The 17,166-nt window shown below is 39.3% G+C and overlaps 1 protein-coding gene across 4 annotated transcripts in view; it reads right to left on the bottom strand.

The window, feature by feature from the left end:
• The window catches only part of CSMD1 (CUB and Sushi multiple domains 1), a 949,787-nt gene that overhangs the window by 274,393 nt on the left and 658,228 nt on the right, over nt 1-17,166 (bottom strand). For all 4 annotated transcript variants that reach the window (XM_083729648.1, XM_083729649.1, XM_083729651.1 and 1 more), the window contains 2 exons: nt 16,714-16,838; nt 11,990-12,111 (listed from right to left, as the gene is read on the bottom strand). In XM_083729648.1, the coding sequence (XP_083585774.1) occupies nt 11,990-12,111; nt 16,714-16,838 (247 nt within the window). The remainder of the gene's footprint in view (nt 1-11,989; nt 12,112-16,713; nt 16,839-17,166) is intronic.

Below are 17,166 nucleotides of genomic sequence, written 5' to 3'. Positions count from 1 at the left end.
AAATCCCACATCTAAATGTAGTTCAGGCTTGACAGAGAAACAATGGAAACTGCTCAGTATTGTCTTGTGGAATGGGACGATACTTGATCTGCTCTTTAGTTTTATATCACTTTGTTTTTACAACCAAATCTTTTTCAGAATTAAATCTGCTCAACTACCTAGTCATTATTGCTAATTAATGGCACCACTGCAATTGATCTACATCTGTCAGAGACAGATTGGCTGAGAATGAACACATTATTCTACTTAATGCGTCTCTGACACCGTAATTGGATAGGACTAACATTTACCTAAACCAGCCTGTGTTAGGAAACCTACAGCAATCTGTTGCTCTCCGTGCTTATCAACAGCTTATAGTTATTCATTTTGAGACTTATATAGGCCTCCTTGACCTGCACGATGTTGCTCATGCATTGCATTAGCTGCTGTGAACTTCATTTCAGTCACTGGTGTACTTACAGAGTATGATTCTGAGACTTTTAAGGCCTGTTCTATATAAACAGCAGAATGAAGTGGTCAAATGGACAGAACGGCTTCAACTGGGTGATCAGTTTTCAGTGACCCCTTACATCAATAGCTTCACAGCAGAGGGATGTAACATCCTTTCTCCTAGGTATGCTAGTTATTTTATTTTCAGGGAAGTTTTCTTTTCCTCTGGCCTATTCCCTTACTTTTTTCCCCTCAGGCAAATGGGATTCATTCAAATGATCATTCCAAATGCGTGCTTTTTGCCCTTACTATGGTTTCTTTCCAGCTTCCTTGATTAGAGGTGGCTGGAACTAGGGAAATCTGAGGAAGTTACGCTTTGTGAATTCCTACTAAAAACTACCTAATCTGCCCCTCCCAGACGGAGCATATTTTGGGTTTTGCACTTTCCTGGCTGTTGAGCCAACAGAATCGCTCCCTGTTCAAAGAACCGTATCACCATTTCAGACGTAACCACCATGGTAACTTCCGAAGCACATATTTTCCCTTTTATTTTATTCCCAGGCAGTGCCAATGTTTATACTCTTCAGTCTTATGACTGCCCTCTTGCTGCGATGTGGCATGTCTTGCTTGACCCAATATGTTCCCAAGTGTCTTTTCACTTTTAAACAAATGTTTATTTGCCGTATTTTTCCCGTGAATAAGACTAGGTTTTTCCCCTAAAAAATAATGTCAAAAATTAGGGGGCGTCTTATACATGGGCCATCTCCCCCCCACTTTCTTAAATCTGAGTCCCCCAAAATAGGGGGCATCTTATACATGGGGGCATCTTATAGACGGAAAAATGCGGTATTTAACAATGTACCCAAGATAATTCATTAAACAATAATTTCTGGTGTAAATCATTGGGGGGGGGGTTGTTTGTTTCCACATTGACGCCAAATTTGCAGAATTCTTGCAATGTTGTGCTTTAAAAAATTATATTATTATTATTATTATTATTATTATTATTATTATTATTATTATTATTATTCTGGATGTTGTGCTCTATGTTAGCCTTTGCTCCCCACCTTCCTTTTTAGAATTATCTTATCCAATATTTTGTATACATTTTTTGACATACAATAAAGTGCATTGTTTACAAGAAATTCAAAGGGGAGAAATACAGAACAAAGTTCTCTAGGACAGTGCTTAAATAATGTCTGACTCTAACCCAACAATCAGCCCTGAGTGCTCACTGGAAGGACGGATCCTGAAGCTGAGGCTCCAATACTTTGGCCACTTCATGAGAAGAGAAGACTCCCTGGAAAAGACCCTGATGTTGGAAAAGATGGAGGGCACAAGGAGAAGGGGATGACAGAGGACGAGATGGTTGGATAGTGTTCTCAAAGCTAGCAGCATGAGTTTGACCAAACTGCAGGAGGCAGTGGAAGACAGGAGTGCCTGGCGTGCTCTGGTCCATGGGGTCACTCATGAAGAGTCAGACACGACTAAACGACTAAACAACAACCACCCAACCACTGTGATTTTTATGGGTTAATCCATTTCCGGGCTCAATTTAGAGTACTGGTTGTAAACTATAAAAACCCAAAGAGCTTAGCACTATGCTGCGTGAAAGATCACTTACTCCTACAAAATGCCTGCCTGAACATAAAGAATCTCTTTGGCATCTCTGCTAAGGGTGCCCTCACCAAATGAAATGAGATGGGTGATAAAGGAGATGACCTTTTTGGTAACGGTGGATCTCTGCTTTGGAACAACCTCAACAGAGAAGATTGCCTGGTGGCTGCTTTATTGTCCTAGATTATTATTATTTTTAACTCATCCGGGTTTTCCCAGTAAATTATATTATGCTGCCTCTAAGCAAGGCCATCTACGGCTAATTTTTAAATTTTATTCATTGTGTTTTTAATACTTTGTTTCAAGCCAACCAGGGAAAACCTACATTGTATTATATCCTAAAGCTACATTCTAACAAGGCCCGTGCTACACAGTGGCTGGATCTAGAAACGTTTCAGTTAAATGCATTGCAAACTTTGTATGAGAAATCGGGTTGGCAAAAATGGAACTCTACAGCGCCATCTGGTGTCACAGTGTTAGAATGCATAAACAACACATATAAAGCACTGTTTCTTTGCTAATATAGCTGAGTCCAGTGTGTCTCACTTCTTGCCCCCCCCCCCCATTGCATGGGAAGAAATGAGAGCAAAGCATATCTCTGCCCCGGGATCAGTCTGTTATTGAATGATGCATATGGTGAAATACATTAACATATTCCCCAGAGGGAAAAAAGAAAATAAATAATATTGCAAGGGGTTGGACTAGATGACCATTGAGGTCCCTTCCAACTCTACAATTATATGCTTCTATGATTTTAAGTGCCATGTAGCACTATGAAAATGTATTGTGCCCTTTCCTCTAGTAAACTGATGGCATCATCACACATCCATTTTCCTCTGAATATGTAGCAGATATTTCAGGCCTAAGCTGGTCCAAACTCTCATATCATTAATCTGAAACGGCACCATGCAGAACTATGTATTCATTACACAAATACAATTAATAGACTAGACTTCCCTCTTTCTGTCTGTAGGTGTAATTTAATAACAGTTCTCATTTCAATCAACAGTGGGGGGACTACAGAAACAATCAAGGATAACCTATATATAATAATTATTGCTAATAAAACTAAATTTGATTGTGATCTTATGGCATCTAGAAAGAACCCAAAGGAGCACAGATGCAGAGCAAGTATATCAATAGATCAAGCAGAATGTGCTCTGCTTACCATACTGTTGAATTTTTTTTAATGAATGTAACAAAAATCAACCAATGAGTACAATTAAGCAACTACATTACTGTACTTGCAAATTCAAAGGCGTACTTTCAATTTTTACCCCCCCCCCATGCAAATAGTGTTACTGTTACCAGCCCCTTTCACACAACAATTTATGTGCAATCAGCACACATGGAGAGGGTTATGAGACTATCTGCTGGATCCATCCCCTGTGTTTCAACTGCGGATATTCTGCACAAAGCCTGTGGACAAGTGTCTATTCAATCTGTAGCCATCATTTTTGCAGGGCAGAGCTTGTAGGCGCAGCTTGACCATATGCATGTTCTGTGGTTCAAATCAGTTATACATGGGAAGATTGAGGATGGCACCAACAGACATATTGTCATTCTTCCTTCATAGGTTGTACACTGAATTGCCATGTGAAAAGTGCTGCTGTTGCTCAATTATAGTTTGCACCCAGGCTAAGCTGGTTTGGTTTCAATGGGAAATAAGCTCAATTAATTTAGCATGAACCTTATAATCTCAACAACAAATGGCTATTTTGCAGTCTGATCCTTTGCATTAGTCTTGTTTAGTGCCAGTCTCCTGGCAGCCCCAAGATCACTGGAAGAGTGGGATATAAGGTCAATAAATCACACACACAGAGAGAGGGGGGGGGCTGAGGAAGCTGCAGATGTCTGTATAATACTTCACCATAGCAGTCTAAGCTGTTCTCTATGAACCAACAGATACTAAGAAACCCAGGGAGTTACTGGCCATAAAATGAATAAATAGGTACAAAGTTGTTGTTTTTTATTTTTGTTTTAAATGTTTTATTATATTCTACTCCAGCCATGCTGATGGGAGTGTTAATCCAAAACATCTGGAGGGTACCAGGGTGGTGAAGGCTGTTCTACTAGTTATAGTCCCCCCTTCACCCTCCACCCACCCCACATCTCAGGGCATAATAATCCATTTCCAGGGCATGGAATGCATGGACCTGGATTCTCCAATACATAAATTCACTTTTCAGTAAGAATTTCTTCAAATGGATGGCAGGAGGGAGGAAAGGAGAAAGAAATCCTTAACATCTGCAGCTAACCTGTTTCGACTTGACACCAATGTGTGAAACTGTCTGGCATCTTGGTCTCTTATGAAGCCTGTCTAAAATCATGTCATGCTAGGCTGCTAACATTCTGAAACCCAGGCAATGCAATGGCAGTTTCAGACTGCATGTGAGTGGCAGAATCAGAAAGAGACAGATGGCCTGCCCCAAGGCTCTCTACTAGTCACAAAATTGTTTGCCTTGCATGTAAACAATGCAAAAGAAACTAGGTTTCATATAAATGTATGTGGGTGGCATCTTTTTTTTTCATCCCAATACTTGAGCATGGCTGTCATTACCTGTCATAGGCATGGAGGGAAAATCTTGTCATAGACATGGAGGGTTTGACTTGCTTTTAAAATAAACAAACTTCCACTGATTATATATTGAAAATCGACTCTGCCCACAGTCAGCATAAATATATGAAAGGATTCAAGAGAACTCATGCTCTACCGAATGGCCCATGCGCCCTATTTGCCTCCATGTGCCGGAAATGAGCACTCACCATTGGCCATATTGGCTGAAGCTGATGGGAGCTGGACCCAACAATGTCTGCAGTGCCACATATTAATTGCCCTATTCTTAGGAGCGAGGCAAAATTGCCCCCTTGCCACCAAAGGCAGAAAGCATAACCAAATTTTTGTGACCCCTTAATGAGTTATGAGTTATTTTACTATCAGGGTTTTTAAAAAATAATTGTCTTTGATCTATTTTGATACTTTTTTTCCCTTTTCTGTTCAATATTATTGAGGCTAACAATGTTTATTATTATTATTATTTGAAGCTTGACAGCTCTCCACAATCAATACACAATATTACTATCATCATTACTAATATTATTAAGAACTAAATGTACACAAATTTCCCTTGATTGTTGCATTATCATATGACCTAAAATAAACAGTAGGAAAGATTAACATAATCGGAGTGCTGTTTATCAGAATGCAGACAGTATCCTGAAGAAAAACTGAAACTGATTATCCCAACTAATTTAAACTGACTGAAAACAAATCTTTGCCCATAGTCAGAGGTGAATATGCATGAGTTATGGAAATCCTTACATTAATATAGACACGGAGAATATGACTTGGCACACATTTTCTTCTGTTTTTGCTGTGTGCAAGACAAATACCTAGAATAAAATATATCTCCAAGGTACTTCTGATACCAGAGGCGAAAAGCTGCTTCACAGAACGAAACATTTTCAGTGCAAATGCACATAGAATCATCTGATATCACAAACCTTTTTAAAATGTTGGTACTGATATAATTTATAAGAAACTTATTTAAAGAGAGGGGGGTACTCTTAAAAAAAAAAAAGTTATAGTACTAAGTTCCACTACTAGCTATGCTACAGTGAATGCTGAAATTTGGTGAATTTAGATAATCCCAAGTGAATTCTGTGAATGTCAGAAAATTCAGATATGCTGGCAAAAATTGTCACAGGCTTATAAATATGGTTGTCAGTATCCACTTTATGCTATATATAATGTGCATTCTGAGATTGCTGGGATTGTCAGCATTCAGCCCAAGTGGTACCTGCAGCGTGGACCGCTCCTGTTCAGGTTGCCAGCAAACAACACCTCTTTATTCTCTGCCTCTGCCCACTCCATGTCCCCCCATCCTATTTACTGCCAACCCAGGAACAGTTAGCCAACATTCCATGCCCGATATTCACAGTCAGTCCTCATGGGCTGCTTTAGGGTGTATGGAAGGGAGCTCACAGTAGTTGCCTCTAATTGATTTGGGGGCATTCCCCTTCCCTCTCATACCTCTGCAGAATAGCTTGCTCCATTCAACAGGGTGTTTAAACCTTAGGCGTTTGGAGGGGCTGAGGTGCCAGGAGGAAGAGCAGGATATCGTCAGCTTCCCACCAGCCTTGTATGCTCTTCTGGATCCAGTTGTGTATATTTTGTGTATATTTATTTTTAAATTTATTCAGCCTTTCTGACCCAAAGGGAAGTCTCAGTGTGGCTTAAAATAAGCCAACAACCTGATAATACATTAAAAAAAAACACATAAAATTGACTTTGGAAAGTTGGGACATGCAACTCCCTAGACAAAATCTTTTGCCCCCCCCCCCCCATATTTGTTAAAGCATCGGCCCTCCAGATGTTTTTGAGACTACAATTCCCAGCATCCCTGACCACTGGTCCTGCTAGCTAGGGAGCATGGGAGTTGTAGGCCAAAAACATCTGGAGGGCCGAGGTTGAGGAAGCCTGTGTTAAAGTATTGATAGCTAAAAAAACCCAGCTGATTAACAATTCATAGAAATGGGTTAAGCAAGAAATTCATGGTGAGAGGCCTCATAACTTTAAATTTTCCATATACATATTTGTGTGTTTGCTGTTTGTGTATCTTTCAGGCCTACTGACAGTATTTCATCCATTACTTCATTGGATTATGTCTGCACTCCCCCCCCCCAAAAAAATAGTATTTGTCTATATTATTACATTCTTCTAATGAAGATGCTTAAGTAGTCCTCAAAGGTGGCTTTCCAAAAGCCAATTCACATGTTACCAAACTATCATAAGAAAGCCATTCCTGACTAGGAACTAGAACGAAACCTGTGAATAAGACATCTGCTGATCTGACTAAAGTGTAACCTGCTGCATATATGTATATGAGGAAGTCATGACAACATGGCTGAGGGGATCTGTACAGAGCTTATGTAACTGTAGCTTGAGTAGATCTGTCCACTGTAGAGAGAGGTAATATGATAGCCTCATCATAGTGCCAGGTCACAGCTCAGCCCATATTTACAATGTTATCATATGACTGAGCTTGCAATCCACTATTATTCCCTGTTTCATTTTTCCACAATTGTCATATGTAAAACTTCATAAATTTATTCAAACAACATACTTAAACCTCCAGTTTGGTGTGTGAAGCAGCACTAACTGTTGATAAAACAAGGATGGTAAAACAAACTACCAATCTCTTCCAGTCAGACCTGTTGTGGAGTGACAAATATGGGTTGTGCTCTACATACCAGTTTCAGGAACTGAACCAGGGCCCTCAGTCTGAGACTACTTCTTGAGGTGTTGATGTGCGAAAGATGTGGCTTGCAGGCCTTATTTTGCTTTATAGGAACAGCTAGTGAACTGTTTTCTATTTGCAGGAGTAACACAAAAACATTTGTTAGAAGCCCCAGAATTTGCTTGGCATACATGGTTTATGCTAAAGCAGACAAAGATTTCAGGCAAAGCTGCAAATAGGGCACACCTTTATTTAACAGATCATTAAGCCAAGAATCACTCTATCCCACAGCAGCTGCAACAATCCCATAGTCTCTAACCAGTCAGGAGAGTAATGTGCTACACTCAGAATCACTGCCAGAAATGACACCACACCTGGCCCTCCTATGGACTGGAAAGTAGAGTCCCAGTGGTTAGTAAAGTTTGCATGGAATAGTGAAAGCAGCAGGACTCCTTCAGTTAGAGTAGGAAGAGGGAACCAAAACAGTAGGGGACAGAAGAACGTGTTTGAAGCAAACTGGAAGTATAGCACAAATACTGAGCAAAAAAACCCAGAGTAGCGACAAATGAAGTTGGGCTTCTGGAAATTATCCAAAGATGGCAAATATGAAAAAGCGAGAAACAAAACACAAAGGAGTGAAGGCTAAACTATCTTAGGAAATAGCTACAAATTAAAACACCTGCAGCATGGCCTAGATGAAGCCATCAGGAAATAAACACCACTGCAAAGAAACTATTTGTGAGCAGCTGAACTCTCAAGAAATGGCTCAGTAGGGTTGTGATCAGCAGATACATTAGTAGGCCCCAAGGTAAGGTAGCAAGCCTTCAAAATAAGCAGAGCATTAAAAGGAAATACTTCCAAACAGGTAGAGAACAAACTTGAAAAGCTCATTACAGTTAAACAGAAAAAGATAATGCCTTGGAAAAGTAGCAGATGCTTAATGAAGCATAGAAGAGAAATCCTAGTTTGCTCTGCTGATTTCTATATGAGTAAGAACACAAGATGACCATTCAGGATAAAGGCCAACTGATGCCAGGTTTTTATTCATTCCTTTTTCCCAATCTTGTAATACAAGGTAATCTTACTAAATGCTTTTTTGAAAATTATGTAAACATAGTTTCCCCCACCATGACCTTTAAGGAATTTATTTTTTTATTTTCTCCAAAAGGGTGTTATCTTGGGGGGGGGGGGTGTCAGATTTCATGTCCCTTCATTTTTACACTTGAACCACATAGTTTTATTGGATTTAATAAAGACAGTAGGGTCTCTGCAAAATTGTATGGAAAATTGAAACAGTATCTCTAATACCCCAGAATTAGATGTTGAATACTGCTTTAGATTGAGAAATGGTGGCAGGCAGGACACAGTTTTCTATCACCCTGAAGCCAAGCGTAGTCTTGGAAATATGCTTTGAAGCTGAGTGTAAGGGATCCACTCACAGCAGTGTAGTTAACACACTGGACGTTTGTCCCTCCCACCCAAAAGCTTTGCCATTTTGAATGGAAATGGGTGAGACGTGTGATAGACCTTGCTAGGGAAGTATTCGGTCACTGTATTCGAGGCCAGGAAGGAGTTTTATCTGCAGACAAATTGGGCCTATTCAGGAGGTTTTGCCAACCTCATAGCAATTGCCACAACCCATTGGCAGAAAAGGGCAATGGGTTGGACTCTCAGTCTGAAAAAGGGGTGGCTCAGAGTAGTGTACATTGGTCAATTTTTCAGGATCCCTTGTTAAAGGGGTCCAGGGGGATGTATTCTGTCCAATGCCCAAATGGGCATTTTATGGAAAGTTTTTTGGGGCCATGAAACTTCCCAATATGGTGTTCTGGAGGGATTGCCTAGAACTGATTTGCATCATTTGTTGTTGTTGTTGTTTAGTCGTTTAGTCGTGTCCGACTCTTCGTGACCCCATGGACCAGAGAACGCCAGGCACCTCTGTCCTCCACTGCCTCCCGCATCATAGGGCAATCTAAAACCTAGGATCGACCCTAAAGGAACAATCACCCAGCAGACAGGTTGGGTGATTCAGGATACACATCCAATGCCTATGCCAAATCCTACTGACATCTGTAATCAATAAAGTTGTGGCCATTTGATCCCATGCTATTGGTCTTGTCATTCTTTTTTCCTTTGCACACCCCATGCCCTGATGGCCCAGGCTCACAGTGCCTGGTCCAGCAAGCCTTCTACCAAATATACAGGAATGGTACTTCAAGGACAATGAAAAGATAATAGTCCTCTAACCTCATTCAGAAGTGAATCAAGTTGTCTTTCATGTTATGAAACTGCCAATTTTTATTAGATTTTTTGTTCCCCTTTTCAACTTGATACACTTGCAGAACACTGGGGACTATTTTTGAAATAGGTTTCTCATCTCAACAAAGTACAGCAGATTTCCCATTTTACTAAGAAAGTAGAGTGCTGGGAAAGATGAATGACGGAAGCTTGAAACAAACAGAGGGATTAACCAGGATATGGGTAAAACTGAGATGGGGAAATGTATTGCAAGAGACAAAGGTAATGCTAAAAGCCATACAATGCAGCGATAAACAGATTGCCCTTTCCCTACTGCAATAAAAATGTGTGACAACCAGAATGGGCTTAAAGGGTCATAGCTTGATTAATAACAAATCTGCAAGAGGCAGAGAAAGAACTACTTAATAGTGTAGGCAGTGCAAATTAAGCCAACTAACAAACTGCCAAATCGCTGTGAAAGGGCAGATCTACCTGGCAGCCAGTTGACTGAGCTTACTCCTGCATTGCCCGATCCTGAAGAGGAGCCAAGGGGGCAGCCCCACCCCATCAGTTGGCATTCATTGAGGTATGTCCAACAGCCTGTAGGGGTGTCCAAGTTGTAATGCACCTCTAACCAGTCAGCATTGACATGGGTTGGAACCATCCCTCACCTTACAGGTGCCCCTCAGCACACCTGTGATTTCCTGTACACATGTCTTGCCAGCCACAGCCTAAGATGCACAGAATGGAATAGATGAAAAAAAGAGGGGTCTACCAATCAGGGAACCCCTAAAAAAACCCCTACTCAGTCCTGCAAATGAACAACTAGGCAAAGGCCACACTGAGGGAACAAGAGGATAGTGGTGCCTTGCATAGAGGTGATGACTCTTCCATCACAGTTTTTCGAACATTGGGACAAGAATATGCTCCCCACAGAGTGATCTCCATTTTGGAGTCACATGGAAAGCGGCAAATTCCTTGCCTGCCAAACATGGTAGACTTGCATGCTCAGCAAAAAACAACAACAGATACATCTTCATTGGTTTCAATCCTCTTTTTTTTGCCTAGTAAACGGTTCGCAAACTGCGATCTGTTGAAACTACTGGTGATTCACAACGTTCATTTGTGCGGTCTGCGGAAAGGATAATCACCATACATCCAAATACAGAAGGCGGATGAATCCTGAATTTGACCTGAGCCTTCATATGGCAAATGTTATACCCAACTTCACAGAACTTTGCTCACAAGAAAAGGAACATCCAAGAGGCATGACTACAGTTATTAAAATGTGAGTTATGCAGGAAAAAAACCCCAGAAACATTCATTCCACTGAGATTCTCATAATTTGTCAAGTCATACTCTGGCTTCTCTTCAGATCATATAAAACTTTCGCCTTTTAATCAGAATTTGTCAAGTGATCTATAGGGGAAACGAGTTTTGAAACTACACTTCTAGTCCTTACTTCCCACATGTGAGAACTTCTTGAATTGACAGGCATACATTCCAAAACCTATCTCTGTGACCCACAGGAGATTTGAGAAATAAAGCAAAATGAAAAACATTTACTGAGGACAAGTGCTGATATTCTAAATATTTCTACAGAAGCAGCAAACATATGAGCATGACATTATATTCCCCACCTTATCACAACTTTACTACTCCCTTGATTGGCAACACACTTGATGAATGATCCAATTTGAAATGAAAATTATTATTTAAAACACATTTAGTTACAGTAGAAACCTTACACTAATTTTATGAATTATTGAAATTATACTGTATCACCTTTGTCTCTTTAGAACTTTGATCTTGCAGAAATTCTTCTCTTATGTTGTATCACACATGCGAGTTTAACACACATATTATTTATTTATTTCAGTTATTTATAGTCGGCCCTTATGGATTCAGATCCTTCCATCTTATTTATCATAAAACCATGATCTTTAAACAAATTGCTTCCTACAGACGGACTCAGTAAAAATAAAAATAAATACTGATTATTAAATTATTTTAGCCATGTCAATGAACCAAAATGTCTGCTATTGCATGCAAACCAGTCAGACTTTGGGGTGTTGAAACCAATTATTCAAGGTTATTATACATTTTGATATTCGGACCAAAAAGTACTGGAATGGAAAATACAAAATACTAACTTTAATTTCCATTATTACCATGCCTCACAAGAAACAGAAATAATGAACAAAACAATGAATAAATATATTTTCCCCCTCTGTATTTTTTTAATTATTATATTGGATTTGATAGCAAACCCACACAATTTGCAGTCAATACTGTTCAAATGCCACTTACACTGCTGTAGTTTATCAAAGTAAAAACTAACGGACAATAAATTAGAGCGTGCTCTTTTTTAAAAAAAGAAAAGAAAAAAATGTTCTTTTTAAAAAAGCAAGCAAGCCTCAATTAACTCTATGTAATCATTCGAAAGCCTACAAAGTGAGGAAGCATACCTTTCCTGGATCAAGTGTTGTTATAACCCACACACAATGTGCATTGTCCTCATACTGAACGGGATAATTGGGCGATGTGATGATACCACTTGGTCCACGGAGGTTGGAACCACATGTTCTAGCTAGAAGCATAAAAAGCATCAAAGCAGTGGGTAAGCTTCAGACATGGAGATTTATTTCAAGGCAAATTGGCAAACAAAATTAAAAGAAGAAAACCGACTGCCACCACCTACCAAGGGCAGGTGTACAACGTACCTCTTAATAACATTGACATCAGTGGCAAAATTCATAATGATTCTAGTGGCAGTGAAACAGTGGATAGCAAAATGCATGCATTTCACACAGATTTTTGTTTGTTTTCAAAACTATTAGGTGATGGGGATGATTTTGTAGAATGAATGAGTACTTCAGCTTCCTCAACATAGTGGCTGCCAGATGTTTTGGGCTACAACTATCATCAGCCTCAGCCAACATGGCAAAAGGTCAAGGATTATGGGAACTCCAGTCCAAGAACATCTGAGAACATTTGGTTGGGTGAGGCTGGTGTGTGTGTGTGTGTGTGTGTGTGTGTGTGTGTGTTTGCTTGTTGCACATACTCCACATCTTCTCCATTCATTACTATATTTTTGTTGCAATGATGCTTCATTTTCAGAACAATCTAAAGACAATATGTAATAGAGCACAACACAAATGTATTTATATTATCCCTGCTTGGAGGCCTATGCCTGGTTATAAATATGGAGTATTTCAGAAGCTTACATACCTTTTAATTAAATACGCAAACTGAGCAAGTCTTTTTCTACATGGTGAGACATTTATTTAAAAGCATTTCTAAACTGCTTAATATTTAAGATTATCTAAGTGTTTTACAAAAATACATCTTAAAAACAATAAAATAGTATCCTAAAAGACAGGGAGGATTCATGTACAATAGGGATATATCATTATTAGGAGGCAAAACTTAACTGATTGGTGTGTTTTTTTCAGAAGAAAAAAGTAAACATGAAAGAAAATCTTAATTTCACAAGCTGCTTTTGTTTCTCACATCCAAGTCTTGTGAATGTGCTAACAATACACTGACACTGCATTACACTCTGTTCAGGTTCAAACCCTCTAAAAAGAAATTTTAGGACACACATACTGATAAACAATCTGGCCATATGTTGAAATTGGCACAAATTTCTTTTTTTCCAAAACCACAAGATTACTCTTCTTTTTGACTTCAACTTTTAATTTTAATTTTATTTATCTATAAGCATTTCTAAACTGCTTAATATTTAAAAGTCTCTTAAGTGTTTTACAGAAATATGACATAAATACAATAAAACTGTACAAGGTGGCATGTCCCATTTCACCAGTTGAGGTGAAACAGAAAGCACCACCACTGAGAACTAAATTGTTGGCTTGGTTGTTTGAGCCTGTGTGGTCGTAGATAAAGTGGTACACAGTAATGATAACTGGGAAACAGAGAAGACCAAGGAGCGGGGGGGGGGGGGGGGGAATGGTCTAGAGATATTGAAGGACATTAGAAGAAACAAAAGGTTGATCTTTCCACATACGTAGTAATTAGTCATAATGGAAACATAGAGGAAGGGTTGAGAAGGCAGCTGTTATAGGGGGAAAGAAGTGAATGTAGAAGGAGCAGGAAGGACAGATAAAAGAAATTGGTAGTTTTGCAGGAACAAGCTATGAGTTGTGTGAAAGGGATAGAGAAACAACAGCTTAATAAAAAATACTTGAGTAAAAAATGGAGGTGTGGGGAGGAAGATATATAATAAATAGCCACCTTGAATTCTGCCTTGAATGGGGAGGCTGAATTACAAATTCCTTGCCACAAGGAAATCACCGTAGCAAAGAATTTACAATTTCCAAAGAGACATTAGATCTCAATTAAAAATGATGGCACTGGTTACCAGCTCATCATGCCAAACTGCACCTCTGCCCATCACTTTTTGACTGGATCTGCCCTTGAACCACAATTTTGTGACTGAGTGGGCCTCAGTAATTTTCATCTTTTTCAAATGTGCCCAAGGAGTGGAAAATTTTAGAATCCCCCATCTGTCCACATAGAGTTTTTCCAGGTCATGTGGCCAGCATGACTAAGCTGCTTCTGGCAAACCAGAGCAGTGCACGGAAACACCGTTTACCTTCCCACCAGAGCGGTACCTATTTATCTACTTGCACTTTGATCTGCTTTTGAACTGCTAGGTTGGCAGGAGCTGGGACTGAGCAACGGGAGCTCACCCCGTCACAGGGATTCAAACCACCAACCTTCCGATCGGCAAGCCCTAGGCTCAGTGGTTTAGACCACAGCGTCACCTGCATCCCCATATGATACCTAGCTGGGATCTATTTAAATGTGAATGCATATATTATCATAAACTGAAAATATAAGGTGATAAAAATGTGAGGAGTCTCAGTTATGCAAATGAGACTGCAAGGTTATAATTAACAGCAATCTTACATCCATGTGTTTCCAATTGATAAATCTCATTTATTTTGTACAGTCATTTTGAACAAAGGATACCAGCATTATGTTCCCATACTTAATCCTCATTGATTACAGTGTGAAAGTTAGTACAGAACTACTTGATATGATTGTTATCCATTCTATACAGTGTGCTGTACAGTGCACACTGTCAACGGACTACACCATATGCTTCTTAAAACATCCATGAATTGGACAATTCAAAACAAATGGCAAATTATCCATGGCTTCATTCATTCACATGAGTTTTATAACTGGCAGCTACTCACACTGTGAAGCATTGTAATAGATGTTTTTGTGCTGTTTGTAAAGTACACTTAATTAGAAAAAGCATCATGTCTATAATTACACAAAGTCGTGGCACTTGTTCAGGTGACAGCAAGATAGTAATATTGCTTCAATTTCTGTAAGTAATGAGCTGATGCAGCTTTTGGCTAACTTCTCTAGAATGAGATTGGCACAAATGCCAGAATCAAAAGCATAACTCAAGCCAAGAATCAATATTCTCCCTTGCAGTTTGTTTCCTTATAAGACCAAGAGGATGAATTAGATCAAGTCAGCTAATTACTTAAAGTGTTAGTGATCCTTCAGTGAAGATCAAAGTTGTAAAATAGTACTTATCTGTGATTTACATGGTAGAAACATATTTCCCCCCTTAAGTATAGCCTAAAAGAAAGTCAGAATGGATTAATTTTAAATTTTGGCATATTGTAACAGTTGTAATTATGAATATTGTCTTAGAACTGAAACACAGTAATTACTGACTGATATAAGACAGATCTTCCCTCTGAAGAACTGCATGATGCATCTCACAATATGGATAATATATGGATGCTGGTGTGTTGGTGACCACACACCTGGAGTAATAGAATGCATTCTATATCATGTTTTCCTTGAAAGTGTTCCAGAAGCTACAGCTGTGCAGAATGCTGTGGCCAAGTTGTTGAGAGCACCAGGTGTACATATTTTGCACCTATATTAAAGGCATCACACTGCTGTCAGTCTGTCCCCCAACCACATTCAAGAACTTGTTACCAATGTTCAAATCTGTGAATAACTTGGTTGTAGGTTGCCTGAAAGAATGCCTATCCCCATATAGCCCTGTAATATCACTTAGTTCACATGGGAAACTTTTATTCATAGCCCTATAGAATTTTCTGCCACTGACACTGCACTCTGGAATGCCGTTTCCCTCTGCCTTCCATAAAGCATCATCGATCAGTTCCTTCAGATGTCTTGTAAAGGCAGGTCTTTTCCTCACCCATAAGATTAGACCCCTTTCTTACTGAATTCCTGTCTCTAATCTGTTCTTAGAATGCTGTTTTATGGGGGGAGGCTGTTACTGTTTAATTGTGTTTATACTTTTTTTTTGTAAAACACTTAAGAGACTTTTAAATATTAAGCAGTTTAGAAATGCTTTTAAACAAACAAACAAACAAACAAATAAAAGTCAAACTAAACATTGTGCTCAGAATTCTTTTAAAAGTGCTTGGACCCAAAAAGTCTTTGACACAATCTCAGTGTATTATTAGTACCTTCTTGAGACTTGGACATGAGAAACTGTTGCAGCTCGAGAAATTTGGGCTTTCTTTACTGTTTCCTCTTTTCTTCTTCTGAAAGATCTTTAGTCATGCTTTGCCACTAAATATAAATAGATGCCTATTGTACATGTACTCCCACCCTACTTCCCAAAATCCAGTCTACACGCCCCAGAATTAGACTGCAATTCTCATTGTCCTTAGCCACAGGCCACACTCACTAGGGCTGATGGGATCTGCTCCAGCAGTACAAAAGTGTAGCCAAAACAAAGATGAACTGAAAAAAAATAGGCAGCAAATGACATACAGAAGGCCTGTAGATCTGTTTAGCAAAGTGTATACTGAATATGGAAAGGGGCACTAGAATCACTTCCTCTTTGGTTTAACATCTACGTGGAGCAGACATGTGCATGATCCTTGTTGCTCAAAATGTGTGTGTCTGGAAAGATTATGCATATCACATATGTGTCTTTGGCCCACACATAGGACAGTGTGGGCGAACAGCCCTGCAAACCTTAACAGTTCAAGTTTACATACTTTGTCAAACATGTCCATAATCTTAAAGGATGTTCAAAATAATAGAGAACCCAGATGAAGAACAAGATTGGATAATACCATTCATTCAATTTATGATACACTTCAACTGGCATGAGTAATTGCAGTGCTCTACCCTATTCCCTCCAATGAACACTACTCACCACGGCATGTTGGCCTATGGTCACTCCAAGCAGCCAGCGTATCTGTCACCTTTTGACAAGTGATGCTTTTCGTACCTTGGAGCACATAATTGTCTTCACAGCTGAACTGAACACTAGCACCGACCCTGGGGAAAGGATTTAACAATACAGACAAGTTTCAGCTTTAGGTCAGTATACACTTAAGCTTCATTACACAAACTAAACATTATTGTTGAACTCACTGGTAGGCATACAACCAATTTCATTTGTCATTTGATATACTCTGTAAGGGAAGTGTCCAGCTTGTTAATAGTATCAGCTAGGAGGAATATAGGCTGCTTATAAAGTGGAAGAAATAAGGCAAGAAAACGGCAACAGAAACACACGAAGTAAACATATTGCTATGCTATAACATACTGATCCAATTAGCAGAAATCCTTTTCATGGCAGCATTGCCTATGATTCAAGACAGAA

This window comes from Podarcis gaigeae (genome assembly GCF_964106915.1).
Source record: "Podarcis gaigeae genome assembly, chromosome: 3".
Lineage (NCBI taxonomy): Eukaryota > Metazoa > Chordata > Lepidosauria > Squamata > Lacertidae > Podarcis > Podarcis gaigeae.
This window is presented reverse-complemented; position numbering and strand designations above follow the sequence as displayed.